At 40.6% G+C, this 15,963-nt stretch overlaps 1 protein-coding gene across 8 annotated transcripts in view; it reads right to left on the reverse strand.

The window, feature by feature from the left end:
- Nucleotides 1-15,963, reverse strand: part of Fbxo15 (F-box protein 15) — a 40,116-nt gene that overhangs the window by 8,445 nt on the left and 15,708 nt on the right. For 5 of the 8 annotated variants that reach the window (XM_027403735.2, XM_027403732.2, XM_035440295.1 and 2 more), the window contains 2 exons: nt 13,782-13,864; nt 12,720-12,865 (listed from right to left, as the gene is read on the reverse strand). In XM_027403735.2, the coding sequence (XP_027259536.1) occupies nt 12,720-12,865; nt 13,782-13,864 (229 nt within the window). Of the gene's footprint in view, nt 1-3,733; nt 5,862-12,719; nt 12,866-13,781; nt 13,865-15,963 lie in introns of those variants that run through there. The other 3 variants (XR_003483028.2, XM_027403738.2, XM_027403737.2) reach the window with 3 other exon arrangements.

Below are 15,963 nucleotides of genomic sequence, written 5' to 3' on the forward strand. Positions count from 1 at the left end.
ACGCCAAGGGAACATTAGAAAACCTATCATTTACATTTTTGCACCTCTGTTTCCCAACTTACTTGTTTTACATACCAGATTCTATTTCCATAATTCCCTTACAAAATATTTTACTATCTAGACCATCTAACTTAAACACATTTCTTTGACAACAAATATACTCCAAAGAATTCAAATCACCAGCAAGGGCAGATAAAAGGCTGAGGTTAATCTGGAGCAGAAGCCAGAGCAGCAGAAATGGGCTTCAGAGGATGACTTGTCTTCAGCCTCAGCTGGGCCTAGAGGCATGAGGACTACACAGCCTGTGGAGTCCCAAAGGCCTGGACTTCTAATGCCCTGTGAGGCCATTTGTAATTTTTCAACAGGCCCCACAAACTAGACAGCCAAGCTCTACTGTTCTGCTGTGACACGGGCAGCAGTCACTTGCATTGCTTACTTCTCAGGAGTCACTGGAAATACAGAACAGGAAAAAGGTAATATGCACTCCTAATGAAGACAGTACAGTGCCTGTTGAAGTTTCTAAATAATCACCACCCAGAAAGGACAACACTGCTTCCAGTGACTCACGTGTCATGATAAATGCTTACAGAGTACAACCTGACCTAGAAACATAGCAAGCAATTAATATCAGGGACAGAGGGAGTGAAAAAGCTACCTATTTTTAGGATCACAGCCACAAAAATAAGGTAATATGATATATGCACAAGATGAGGAAAGGAGAAACACTTCAAAAGAATTCACTTTCAGCTGCTATAGTCTCCTCTTGTCACAGGAATCTGTACCTTGATGACCTCTGAATTCTCTAAAGTTGTGTGCAGTGTCTTACTGACTAAGCCCAAAGGCTCAGCATAGTCAGTATCTTAGCAGGAAGCACTGTGGTGATGTTTTGTTTGTACTTTCACAAATAAAGCTTGCCTGAAGATCAGAGTGTGGAGCTAGCCACTAGTTAGCCAGAGGCCAGGCAGTGGTGGCACATACCTTTAATGTCAACACTGATGGCAGAGGCAGATGGATCACTGTGAGTTACAGGCCACCCTGGGCTACATGAGGTTGATCCAGGCTAAAAGAGAAACAGAGCCAGGCAATGGTGGCTCACACCTTTAATCCCAGTACTAGGGAGTCAGTATGAAACAACTATTGCTGGACTACCCAGACACATCAGTAGGCCAATCTAATGAATCTATTTCATCCACTCTGTTCCTTTAGAGAACACCAATACAGACTGTAAAGTAAAACCTAAATAAACGAAGAAATGGGTCCAAACTCTTAAATCAAAATGAAGTATGTCTGCACTAGGAGTGCACACACCACTCTACTCAGTAGTGGAGTGCTTGCCCAGTACAACCAAGGCCCTAGATTCAATCCTAATAAAGCCTTACTTCATTCTAGATCAATGTACACATTCAACAGGACACTGATAAAATCCCATAAGATATTTGGTACTCTAGCCAAGTGAATGCATGTAAAATAAATACTTACATAAATATAAAAAGCATAAATATGTAATAATAAATCACTAAATTTTACACATTTCCATAATACAATAATTAAGTCTGAACTATCTGCTTCTCTACCTGAGGCAATGACCCAGAGAGAAAAAGAGTAAGAACTGAGGAGAAGTAATTAACCTATAGGAAATAAGATGAGTGTATGTCTCATTTTAGAAAATAGGATGTTCTATATAAAACAATTTTAGAAGAAATATTTTAAGACTTCACATCTAATTGAAAACTTTGAGATATCTATATGTACAAAATTAAAAGGCAAAAGACAAAATGGAAGAACTATTTATAATAAGTATATGTATACAAGTCACAACACTTAAAATAATGGAACAAAACACAGAAGTGAATACGACCAGAAAAAAACATGAAAATGCATCACCTCCTTCCAGTCCTTGCATGAATGCTTTATCAGTAGGTGCTGTTATCTGCATGAGTAAGGCACAATGGTAAACTGTTCACACGAATGGTAAGAGGTGATGATCAAGCTGGATCTGAAGAGGGGACCTGCCCCTCACAGAGTCTGCAGTGTGGTCACTGTGAGGACCACAAACCTCTGTTAAACTGACATATCTCTCAAATCATTAGTTTTCAAATCACATTGATGACAACAGTGCTCCAATCACCAGAAATGAAAGCCTAAATGCCCAACTGGGAGAATGGGTCAGTAAATCAGGATAACCCTAACAGTGGAATTTCACACAACTTTCCTAAGTCAAATTTTTCTAAAACTGGGAAATGCTCATAATGCAGTGTCAAGGAAAAACAGAGAACAACATTTTCCAAATAACTTCTGCAGAGAAAGTGATATGGATTTGAAAATGGATCAAATTATGAACAATAGTTGTCTTTGGGGGTTTTATTTGCATTTTTATCAATGTCTACAGATTTTAAAATCTTGCAATAATACAACATTCTGGTTTCTAGTTCAGCATTAGCACTGGGAGACACCATTCTGCCCTAAGAACAACTAAGCCTGAACAAACTGAAAACTACTGCTAGATGAACAAGGAAAGTGGACTCAGAGCAAACCACTGTTTCTACAACTTGGAAACAAACAAGAGAACACAGGGATGTCAGAGCTTAATACAGGAGCTCTTAACACTACTCAGAAACATGAGCAATAAACATGAGCACTGCTGAAGACGGGCAGTCAGATCTGAGCCAGCCAGAGGAACTCCATCATGGGTAAGGACGAGTGGTCATCTCCAGGAGCCTTGCCACTTTTTAGAGTCAGCAGGAAAACAACCACAGTTTTAGCATAGCCAGATCTGTCCAGGGAACTGGAAATACCAACTATAGCCTCCTATAGCAAACTAAGTAGTTAGTAGAGGAGAACTAAGAGGCATAGGGGAAATGAGTACACAATATAGAGGCCCAGCTCAGTGAAGGACTAAAGCACACACACACACACACACACACACACACACACACACACACACACACACACTCACTCACGCACGCACGCACGCACGCACACACACTCACACACACACACACACAACACGCACGCACGCACACACACACACACACCACACGCACGCACGCACGCACGCACACACACTCTCTCACACACACACACACACACACACACACTCACACACACACACACACACACACAAACACACACACACCAACCTCATTACTAAGGGCCTATTTTCTATAGTTTCTTTGATCCAATGCATTCTGGCCAGTTGGCTGGGGGTGGGGACAGACATAATAAGGAGTTATTAGGTAGTAATAAAGTGATCAAAAAGATGCACCAGTTCTCAATGTCTAATGAACACAACAGCACCACTTATGTGAGCAAACAGAACTGCAAGGAGAGGACAGCAGATCCACTGGTGGAGACTTCAGCACCTCTCCATCAGAAGCAGATAGACCCAAAGGCAGCAAATCAGGAAGGACCCAGTTAAGTTTAAAAATAGCATTAACTACCTAGGTATAATTGGCATCTATAGGCTACTTCATCTAACTTTGGAATTAATTCACTCTTCTGTGGCCTTCTAGTATGTAGACACTGAAACAATTTTCTAGTGTGTAATTTAGTGCTGCCATGCCAAGCCTGACATTGATCTCATGTCACACACTTTGGTAAGTCATTGTGAGGGCACTGACAGCAGAGTACGTGCTTTTCTCAAGCTCATACAGAACATTCAGCAAAACACACTGCAATTGTTGACCACAAAACCATAAAACAAAGTTTAACAAACGTAGAGGACTCCATATCATATGGTATCTTCTGCTAAATTACAATGAATTAAAGTAGAAAACAGTACAGTGAAGTCAGCTGGAAATTTCCAACATTACCATGGTATGCAGACAACTTCTAAATAACACAAGGATCAGATAACAATTATCAAGAGAAATTTAAAAATAATTTAAATTATGATACAAACATATAGCTTTTCTCAACATTGTGGCAAATACCTAACAGGAATAAGCTATAAGAGAGGAAAGGTTCATTTTGGCTCCTGATTTGATGATTTTAATGAATTTAAAGATTTCCATGATCAACATGGAAAGGGGGATACAAAGTAAAGAGGAACAGTTCATAGCAGAGCAAGGAAGTATAGAGAAAGGGTACTGCCTGCACTGTGCTGGCCTTCTCTTATCCCTTTTATTCTGCCTAATCCTCCAGCGCATGGATGGTGTCACCCACACAGTCCCTCAGATAAGCCCTTAAAGACACACCTAGAGATATGCCTCATTGTCCACAGTGAATCTAAATACAGTCAGGCCGACAATGAAGATCAAATCTCGTAACAGCTTACCAAGGTGTGTGTGACATGAGGTCACAAAAGAGGGAATTAACTCCAAAAATAAACAGCAGAAAAGAAATAATAAAGATTAGAATAAAAATCAGTGAAATCACTAGTGGAAAAATCAAAGAAGCCAAAAGGAGGTTCTTAAAAAAATAAAATCAATATATCTAGCCAAACAAAGAAAACAAGAGTGAACATAAGTTACATAGTTACCAGAAATGAAAAATGGGACACCAGTACAAACTTGAAGAAACATTGAAAGGACAGTAAAGGAATACAATGAACAAATTTGATAACCTAGGTGAAAGGGTTCAACTCCTTGAAAAACATTATCTGCCAAAATTTAGATGAGAAGATAATCTGACCAGGCCTATTACTATCAAGGAACTGAACCAATAATTAACAATCTTCAAAAAAACATAAGATCAAATATTTCACTGGAAAATACGTAAGAAGTGATATCAATTTTCTAAACTCTCTTCCAAAAGATATAAGCAGAATGAATACTTCTAATATGTTCTATCAACAAATAAAAACACATGATATCACCCATTCATGACTAAAAGGAAGACCCTTGAATTATGAAGAGAAAGGAAACTGATAAAGAATAGCTATTTTAAAATTACAATTAGCATCACAGGTATGGGGAGAAACCCAAAGCTTCCCCCTAAGATAGGAGAAAGAAAAGATGTCTCTTCTCATTGCTATCTTGAAGGACAGTGCTGGAAGTCTTGGATAGCACAGTAAGACAAGGACAGGAGATATAAAGTGACTGGATTTCTATCGCTATATCCATCAATTTATACAGAAGGGGTCATTTTCACTACTACTTTTGTAAGTTTCAGTTCATGATCAGTTGGCCCCCTGCTTTGGTGCCATGGGCAGGAAGCTCATCCTAAGAGCAGCACATGGTACAGCAAGACAACTCACCTAATAACCAGAAGTGACAAGAGGAGAGAGGCTACCGTCCTGCTAAACCAAAGGCATGCCTACAGGAAATGCGATATCCCCCACTGCACCCCTTCCTAAAGTTTACAGCATTTCTCTTCAGCAACAGCCAAGTCAAGTTTTTAACACACGGTAACTACAAGAAACATCCCAGATCCTAACTATAGCAAACAAAGGGAACCTAATTGCAAGGAAAAAAAAGCAAGAAATTTTGTTCACAAATGATATGATTATCAATGTAGAAGATGCAAAACACTCAGAACTGACACCACCAAATGCTGACAAGGACACAAGCCACAAGAACCACCACTTGCTGCCTCTGGGGATACAAAGTGCCACAGCCATTTTGGAAGATACTTGGGCAATTTCTTTCATTTTTTTTATTGATTCCTTTTGTTTATTCTCACCACCATCCTCCCTGTGTCTCCCTCTGTAACCAATCATGTCTCCCCTTCCTCTTTTCAAGTTCCTTTTGCTGGGTTCAGCAATGAGTAGACAACTGGAAACAATGGCCATCCTCATCCAGAATCCATCAGTAGCCAATACTTCAGCATGGAGCAGGAGGGCCTCACAGGCTCTTCACCAAAGCCCATGACTGGCTGGTACCAAGAGTGTTGTGCAGGTCCAGTACAAGCCACCACAGCTGCTGAGTATAAACATAGACACTTAGAATGTAGTTTAATACCCTGTCAATATCTAAACAAGAGCCTATGGTCCTCAGGCATGTGTCTCTGACTACAGGGTTTATAGTACCAGGTAGGTATTCCCTCCTATAACACAGACCTCAAATCCAATAGAAGACCTGTTGGCTACCCACATAAGTCATGCCACCACTGCATGAGTGGGCACATCTTGCCTTGCATGTTGCATTATAGCTTGTAGGATCACAAATGCCTTATACACCCCAGCAGCCAGAGAAGAACCTTCCAGCTTGACTCCTCTACTTCTTTGCAAGCTAGTTCTGGTGGGTAATTAAGAGGAATAACTCCAGTGTATTTTGGTTTTGGCTTTTTTTTTTTTCTGGGTGGGTTCCTGAGGCCTACCTAAAGTATGGCAATTTCCTTATTAAAAAGTAAACATACTCTTACCACATGGCATAATAATTGTACTCCTTACTGTTTACTTAATATGCTGAGTTGAAAATGTCTATACAAACCTTGCATGTACATATTTATAGGAATTTTAATCAAAATTAACCGAACTTGGAAGATTTCCTTCAGTAGATTAATGAAAAAGCTAGCACATCTAAACAGTACTAACAAAGGATGAGCTATCACACTATGAAAAATTGACATATTATCAACTAAAAGAAATCAATCTGAAGTGTATGCATTTCATAATTCCATGTGTGTGATATTCTGTGTGAAGTCTGTGTAGAAAACACAAACTATGAAGACAGTAAAAAGACTAGTGATTGCCAGACATTGAGGAGCAAAAGACAGACCACAGAAGACTGTTAAGGTAATAAAACGACTATGTATAGTACTTAACAGCAGATACACACCATTAAAATTTGCCCAAACCCATAAAACACATAATAGAAGTGACTCTACTGTAAACTGTGGTCTTTAGGCTATGTTGACATGTGGGCATCAGTTGTAACTAATGTTCTTCTCTGGAAGGGGGAGGCAGATGGATCAGGATGGGATGGTTCCATATTGCCTCCCTCTCAGTTTTGCTATGGACCTAAAAGTGCTCCAAAATGTAAAGCATACTTCTTAAAAGTCAAAGGCCAGGAGCTGCAAACTTTACTATTAAAATTACTTCTCTCTGCTTTATTCTAACTACTCCTCTCAATACTGATAAAAGACTACAATATACCATGCTAGGCAAAACCTTTCTCCTTCTGCTTCTGAAAATGGTAATAATTAGCTTGATACTAAGATCAAATAAGTATATATTCCTTTATCCTCTGCATTGCTGATCAGGCCCTTTGGCAAGCTCAATTTACACTTCAAAGACACAACTGGACTATTCCCTCTGTTCACCAGGCTGTACCATAACCTAATAAAAATGTTAATGGATAGCTGTGTAAAAAAGAACTAATACAGCATGCTGGAGTCCAACTGTTCTTCACAAGGTCTGCTCACAGGGGCAGCCTCTGACAATCCAGGAATACAGGATTCAGGAGAACCCCTCCACCTAATTGGTAAGGCTTCTCACAGTGCCTAACGCCTGTGCTGTGTGATTTATACTGAGTACCTCTTTCCTAGTAGGAGTCTGGAAGTAAAGTAGTTGTAGGTCACAGGGACCTAGACAGCAGCCCCCATAAAAACTTGACTCTAGTGAGATCTTATCAGCTCTCCACAGTCCTGGAGGAACGAGCACTGTGAGAACACCAAAAACTTTAGGCATTGTGTGGTTTCCACTGAACTTCATTCTACACACCTTTCCTCTTTGTTGACTTTATCCACTAATACATCAATATCCTAAAGGCTGTGAATTGTCCCGGTGTGTCAACAAGCTTGAAACTAATCATAACTGATGTCAGTCTAGCTGCCTTTTCAAAAATAAAAGGAAAGGAAAGGGAAAAAAATGGCACAAAGGAAAACCCACAAGGCATTTTTATAAACTCACTTCCTTATTAAGTTACAAAACATTCTGGAAGTATTTCCTGTGCTATTATCTATCCCTCTTTCTCTCTTACCCTCCTATAAATCGAATTCAGACAGCAAAATACACCCTCACTTAATCTTCCCTTGTACTTAAGTTCAATGGGAATACACAAAGAAATAGTCATCAATTATGTGGTGTTCTGGGGATCATAAATCTTTTCTTTGAAAAGAGATTATATAAATACCTTAAACTTCAATATAGCTATGACTTGTCAAAGTAGCAAAACACATAAAAGAAAGAGTGCTGGGGAAATGGCTCAGGGGGTATTGTTTGCTGTATAAACATGAGGACCTTAGTCCAGATCCCAGGAGAATCGTGCAGCTCTAAAGCCTCTACAGGGAGACTGAGAAAGGACTCTCAGTCAGTCTGGTCAATCACTGACAGACTCAATGAGACCTTCTCAGAAAATAAGGTAGAAAGCAATGGAGAGAACACTCAGCATTGGCCACTGCCCTCCACATGCCCACACAGAAAAGTGCATAAACACACTCACAGAACATCAAAGAAAGACAACTCTCCAGTTGCTTAGATGAGTATGTTTGAGTAAGCTCCATAGAAAAGTAGTCAGACAAACCAAAGACAAAGAAAAAGTGACCGAATCATGGTGAGTGCATATCAAGTCAAGCTACAGGTAGCAAAGCCTATCCCAAACAATCCCTTACTGTGGATGGTACTGTCTAGAAGCCTGGGCACATGACATCAGAGGACGTAAAGTACCTCCTGAGCTTGCAGAATAGAACACACGTGCTTCTAAAAGGGCAGTGAAGAGAGGACAGCAAAGCAGGACCTGGTGTTCATGGCTGAGAGCTGGATCCACAAGAAACAGGAATTAAAAGCCCAGCAGCATCTGCTGTGATCTGAAGTGGGTGACAACAGCCAGGCTAGGCATGGACACTATGCTGCCTGCTTTATGAGAAGTGAGGCCATGCCTACCTCAGAGCAGTCACCACTGAGCCAACTCCACCACTGTCCTCACCCACTGTGATGTAAGAATCTAACCCCAGGCATCAAGAGCCACTAGAGACTTCTGATTTGCTTTTAGTAGCCTGCATTGAAAAACAAAACAACTTCAAAGAACCTTTAGCAAAGTACATGAAATGAGTTACAAACAGAAAATATTGTGACCAAGAGGTAGCCTTCATCAGACTCTTAGAACTTATTCTGATACTTCATTACAACTTTTCCCTCTGAAACGAATATATTAATAAACTCTGAGAATTTGCATTCCCTATACATTCAACTCTAGAGACCCTATCCATTCTATACCAAAACTTTCAAAAAACAATATACTCTACAGGATGAAGATATACCCAGACATAAAGATAACCAGGTTATACTTTGTTAAAACATGTGATAATTATTTTTCTGTAAGTAAATGTTTATCAGATATAACTAAATGGTTTAGAACAATAGGACAGTTGTAAACTTTACATATGAGCAGTGGCATTCTGTCCCATTCATCTGGGTTCCTATCTCTTCAGTGACACCATATTTCTTTAATGGCAGGAGTATTGTGGCTAATGTTTGCTAAGCAGACCCCATCTCACTACTCACTTTCAAAAATGAGTAAGGATCTGTCTGGTGTGATCAGTTCACAATTCAAAGAAGTTTGATTTTACAAAGAAAAGGATTGGAGAACAATTAGCTCAATACAGAACAGTGGCTCCCTGTGCCAGAAGGAAAAGCTGATGTCAGCAGCAAGGTCCACATAGGGCCTCAAGTGTCATGACAACAGTCTATCTCTTAAATTTTGTCCTTACTCCCTGATAATTATCTAATTGTTGTCTAAAGCCTGGACCCACAGCATGCACAGAAAAGATTCTAACAGCTCACCATTAAAATTTTAAATCCAAGTTTTACAGTCATCCCTCTATAGTCATTTTTCCAAAAAGACTTCCTCATCCATCTACCTCCTTACCTACACACCTATCACCACCTAACTATCCATCTGTGTTGCTGCAACTAGAATCTATGGTCTTATATTAGACAGGAGCTCTACCTACCACTGAGCCATATCCTAACCCCTCCAAATGTATTTCAGAACCAATTCTGCAAGTTTTACAATTCCCATTGCAATCAATTTATGGATGAAACTGGTACATACACATGATTGTTACACAAAGATAGGATACTAGAAACGGCCCTACGAAATGACCAAGCTCAGGCTCTGTGTTATGTCCTATTTAACTGTATCCTTCTCCTGCTACAGTAATCTAGATACTGAATACGTACTAACTAGTCTAGACACCCATGACTAACTGCCCCATGTTTCTCCCTTGGCACTCCAGAAAAACATCTGAGTGTCTCAGAGCCCTCTCAGTGTGTACTGTGTATAAGGACCTGCTCAGCAAGCTCTGGGCCTCACTGCTTAGATGCAGGAATTTTGTCTATTCAGGGATGACGTTTCATCCCTGAATTCTGTTACTATTTGTTAATGAAAGACCAAACAAGTTAACCTTGACTTTGTGACCCCATAGTGTTCCGCTGAGGCTGTCTCATTAGTGCCAGGCCAGGTTTCTCATGTCTCACTGAGGACAAATGGAGCGTAGAACAACCTAAATTCTAGGGACATGATGATAAAACATTTCATCCTTGATAGGGACAAAGAGTTTTTTTAAAAAAATAGGGATAAAGTTCTGTCATCCTGAACTGCAATGACATAGCTTCAATTTACTAAATATACCACAGGGTACCAAGAGAGTTTCTCAAAAACTGTAAAGGACGATCCATTTGTACTTTTAAAAGACATTACAAGACTCTGGTGGCAACAGCGCCCTCTCCTGACTCTTAGTGGAAGCCCATGAAGAGGGAGGAAATGCACGGAATCTACATGCAAAGTCCTCTAACTGTGTAAAGCCAAACATGGAGAAGAATGAGGATGCATGCACGAGGCAAATTATTCAATTTCACATTTCCTTTCACTGGCTTCAACTCTTGCAGGCTGCAACAACCACGTTATTACCGATGGGGTTTATTTACCCTGTGTGGAGCTAGACTGAATGTTACTGCAGCACATCACCACATTAGACCTTACTAGGACCACTGCTGGGAAACCACAGACACTTCCCCCCATGCACACTCTCTCTCTCTCTCTGTCTGTCTGTCTGTCTGTCTGTCTCTCTCTCTCTCTCTCTCTCTCTCTCTCTCTCTCTCTCTTTCTCACACACACACACACACACACACACACACACACACACACACACACACACACAACGGTTATGTACATGTAGCCAGGTGTTTGCTCTGGAGAGAGGTTGGCCCAGAGTCACATGGGAACCTCACCTCATGGCAGCCTGACGGAATCAGAGAGGTGACTAGCTATTAGCTGCAGATGCCACATCAGTAACACAAGAGGTTCTATTTCACAGTCTCACAGCAATTCCTGAAGACACCAAACTGTAGGGGAACCTGTAGCCAGCCCCTAATTGCAGAAGCAGCTACAATGAGTGCTCATATATATATCAGGTCATTGGCAACTCCAGCACAAATGGACAGAGACCCCCTCAGTAATAGCCAGGCTAATTCTACATGCATGGACATATGTATAGAGGCACATATACTGAAGGAGATAAGGATAACACAAATAAGGAAAAGGAATTATTAGTTGGTAAATTCTGCAAACAGGCAATACTGGAGCTCTCTGTATTTATACAATGTAAAACTATTTCACATTTTTAAAGCTATAAAACTTAAAATGCAATTAGTATTTTAGAAACAAATTTTACAGAATGGTTGGTAATCTGTACAAACCATGCCCAGTCAGAAATAGAAAACAAGCCCGATGCTTTCCTTGCAGTGAGGAAATGAAACAGAAATTTTACAGATAGTGAAGCTCCGATACTATGAGTGCCCAGACACAAAACACTTGGCCCATTGATGAATCTATGGGGCTTCCTCCTTCCAAAGAGCAAGATAGGGCTTTACCCTGTATATGTGTTGTAAGAGAAAAGGAAATGAGAAAGCCAGGGCAAAACCATAGTGGCTATTCTGGACCTGTGAGGTGGCCTGAGAAACTGGCTTGATTGGCACCAGGCGCCTTCCTGGACTCCATAATTTTTAAAAACCAACATTTTTCTAAACTCAAACAGACAAACAAACAAACAAAAAAACCCTGATTTGGACAAGGGTCATCAGTAGATGGCGAGTCCACCAAGTGGAAGAGGACTATGGATAATTATGTTTGAAAAAGAATACCCTCACAATGAGGAAATACTACAGTCCTCTTAACCAAATGGTGAAGTTCAGCATTACTGACAGGACAGCCTGACAGGGCATGCCTTGTAATATGATGCAGAATGAAGTTACATTTTCCTCTATAAAATATACTCACCAAAAACGTTAAACTTGAACCCAAGAAGATCTATATCAGACTTCAAGTTTAAGAATTCATAAAACAATCCCAAAAGGAAACAAGCAGGTGGATCAGGACAGGGCATGCATTCTGAGCTTGAGTTTCCCCCACCCCTTTTCTTAGTTTTGGAGAGCATGGCAAATGGTAAACACTGAAGTAGTGCAAATAAGAGAAAGACTGTTTTCTCTTTAGTCTCACTCTGTAAGGCTGTGGCATTCACCCTGTGGCCACATTTACCAAATTCTAAGGGAAAGGGAAGATTTGGAAGTTAAGAAAAACACTTAGAAATATTGACAGAAAAGAGGAGGGAAGCCTTCTGTAGAGGTGAGAGAGTGGTGGAGACAACAGAACCAAAGCCAAAGAGACTGCACTGCAGCACTTCACAAGTCCTATGCAAAGAGAGGGCCAGGGAACACAGCCAGGCTGACAGGCGATAAAGGACCAGCTAGGAGGGTGCTTCCTAATAACTTGGATACTGAATGGTTTCTCCTCTCTACAACCCATCAATCTTAGAAACAAAAGTTAACTTGATTTCACCTTTGCTAGAGAAGAGGGTGTAAAGTGTACTGCACAGGTAGAAAGTCCCACCACCATGCATGTCAATGTGGAGCTGGTAGCCTTGAAGTCCATAGTCTGGGCTGTCATCCACAAAGGGACTATGATGAGGAGGTGGCACATAGGGGCTGAAAAGCAAATCAGAACATACACAAATCTGTTAGCATCACAGACAAAATACTTGCTTGGAAAATACTCCTAAAAATTATTATCTATTCAAAACACTACCTCCCACCAATGAGACACCATAGGAACCCTAATAACTTTCCTACCATGAACTTAAAAGAACTGTTCCATGTTGCTCTCACCAACTTCTAAAAAAAGATAAAGTGTTCCATGGGCAGCCATCAGACCAGCACGGTGACTGTGACTAAGATCCACCCTAGAAACGTAGTTCTACAAAGCCTACCCCGCCCTCAGTGTTCTCAGTGGCCAAAGACAGGGGCGCCAACACAGACCTACAGGCCAGGGAATCAGGCAGAGACTCAAGCTAAAACCAACCAATTGTTTCAGTTAAGAAAAACCTCAGCACGGAAGGCAACATACTTAAAAGCACCCAGGAGTTTTACAGGTATTAAAAAAAGTAAATAAGGAAGGGATCAAGGGGAAAGCTGCAGAGAGACAGAAAACACTGCTCCCCACCAAACAACAGGCTGATATATTAGAAGACACTCACAGACACAAAGAGTCAACCAGAGTGCCAAAGGTCTGCACATTTTCAAAGTTCAAAATTTCACATTGTTAAGTAGGAGAACCTGGGGGTGAATGGCAGCATGCTATCAGAACAAAGCACTCCTGCCTCTATAATGCTCTACCAGGTATAAAATCCTTAAATAGAATAAATCAAGCAGATACATACCCATAAATAATACAATTATGTTGTCAATAAAACACATTACTAAGCGGTCAGTCAGGTCTGTGGTCTTGTGTCCACTGGCTACAGAATACTTTCATAGTTATTATAAGAATTTTAAGAAGGAACTGACTTATAACCCTCTATCCTTATCATACAAAAACCCAATTCACCCACACACAGATACGTACAGAGTGATTGAGCCTAATGTGCTTCTCTCCACGAGGCGATGAAAATGAAGATTTGCCATGACAAAAGCCAGTCCGTCACCCTTCTGAAAAGTTAATGTAAAAGAACAGAGTTTTCAACAGATGTATTTTAATTTTTCACGAATTCATTTTGAAAATCATAATTTATCATCTTGAAGATACATGCATTGTTATTGGTAATAAGGTGTCACCAAAAGACCTGCATACAATACTGGACCATGATTCACTCAACATGCAGAAATGCAGTCCCAAAAGAATTAATGTCCTACACTTGAGACAGCAAAATGCTCTATTATACACAATGATTTCCATGTCATTTATATGTATATATGAATAATTCATAATATGTATATGCTTGTATACATATACGTAAATATATATATACATATATATATGTATATATATATATATACACGTGTGTGTGTGTGTGTGTGTGTGTGTGTGTGTGTGTGTGTGTGTGTCTGTGAGTGAAAGACAGAGAGAGATGATTTCAAACTACTTCAAACTCTTTTCAAAGATAAAGACAATCTGGTAAGACCCTGCAGATGTCTGGTAAATTTCACAGATCCTGAGGATTACTGGATAATGTTCTTCTACTTAGCTTCACCTGTTAACTTGATACATCCAGAATTCTCCAAGAATCCCAGCCGAGACACTGGTTGGATCTGCCAGCCTGTGAGCCTGTCTGCAGGACATTTTCTTGATTGCTAATTGATGTAGGAGGGCCCATCATCCCTAAGCATGAAGTTCTGGACTGTCTATGACAGCAGGCTAAGCAGAGGCTAGAGAACAAGCAAGCAACCTTCCTCCATAGTTTCTGCTGCCTGGTTCCTGACTCAACTTCCTGCTATGACTTCCCTCAATGATGGGCTGTGACCTGGAAGTGTAAAATGAAATAAACCCTTCCCTCACCCAATTTCCTTTTGGTCATGCTGTTTATCACAGCAACAGAAATCAAACTAGAAAAATGTTTCTTTTCAAAATGACTGCTTAGTTGGGCAAATGCAGTAGAAATGACTAATTTCACGTCTTCATTGGCTGATGGGGAACTTATGTTTACTGCTGTAGCTATTCCTGAATAATAAGCCTGAAGGTACCACTCTCTGTGCAGATCAAACACAAGTCCTCATAATTCTAGACCGAAAAAGGATCCAAAAATTTAAGACATAAAATGCATAAGCAAACGGCTCCTTCATCCCCTAATCACACACATACAGAGAGTAGAAAGGAAAGAAACAAGACTGGCATGGCCACCTGATAAAGACGACAAGAGGATGCTGCTGCAGAAAACTGAAAACGTGAGTGTGTCCCATCAGTGTACACAGAGGCACACTGCCCTCTCAACCATCCCGTGTGCAGCTCTCGTTAAAGAACCAAGAGCCAAAGCCACAAAACTAAACAAGTGTGGACTCGCAGAGGTACATAACACTTTCCTGCAATCCACCAAGGGAATGTCCGTAATATAACCCCATTAGAACCCTTCTTTGGAATGGCTGGCTGTCAGGGTGGTATAATATAGACTATTGCTGTGGCCTTGATTGCCTCTCAGAAGTTGATGTTTGTAAACCCCGTCTGCTGAATACATTGCATACTCAGGACACAGGTCTCAGACTGACTCAGATGATTCCAGCTTATCTGACCTCAAAGCCTCTTCCCTGTGGTCTAGCTTCTGTGGTACCAGAAAATACTATGCAAGCTGCCAAGGGAGAGACACTGATAGTCCTACCCAGCTGCAACACCCATAAACCACAACAATGACCAGCACAGTAAGGTATCTGTAAAGGAGCAAGTAAGTGGGGCTTACATGTAGGTGGCACCAAAGGCTGCTAACTGGACTTAAGACCCACTCAGCAAGAGGGAAATTCTGCCTGGTACTAGAAATCTAGCCAACTTCCCAGGGCTAGTGAGGTCATGGGCCTCAGAAAAGAATCCACTGCAGCCACTTTGCTAGATCAGCATAATTCCCTACTACATTCTAAATCTTATCCTGACAACCATAAGTAAATGTAGCTATCACCCCTCATCAGCAAACAGAGACCATTACAAAAATCCACAACAATACAGAGATCAACAGGTGGTTTGGAGCTCAACCCCAGTGGAAACATTTACATCACATATCTCAAATCTATGGCCCAGGAAACACTGCACTAGAGGTGACATCAAT

This window comes from Cricetulus griseus, chromosome 2, assembly GCF_003668045.3.
Source record: "Cricetulus griseus strain 17A/GY chromosome 2, alternate assembly CriGri-PICRH-1.0, whole genome shotgun sequence".
NCBI classification, from domain to species: Eukaryota; Metazoa; Chordata; class Mammalia; order Rodentia; family Cricetidae; genus Cricetulus; species Cricetulus griseus.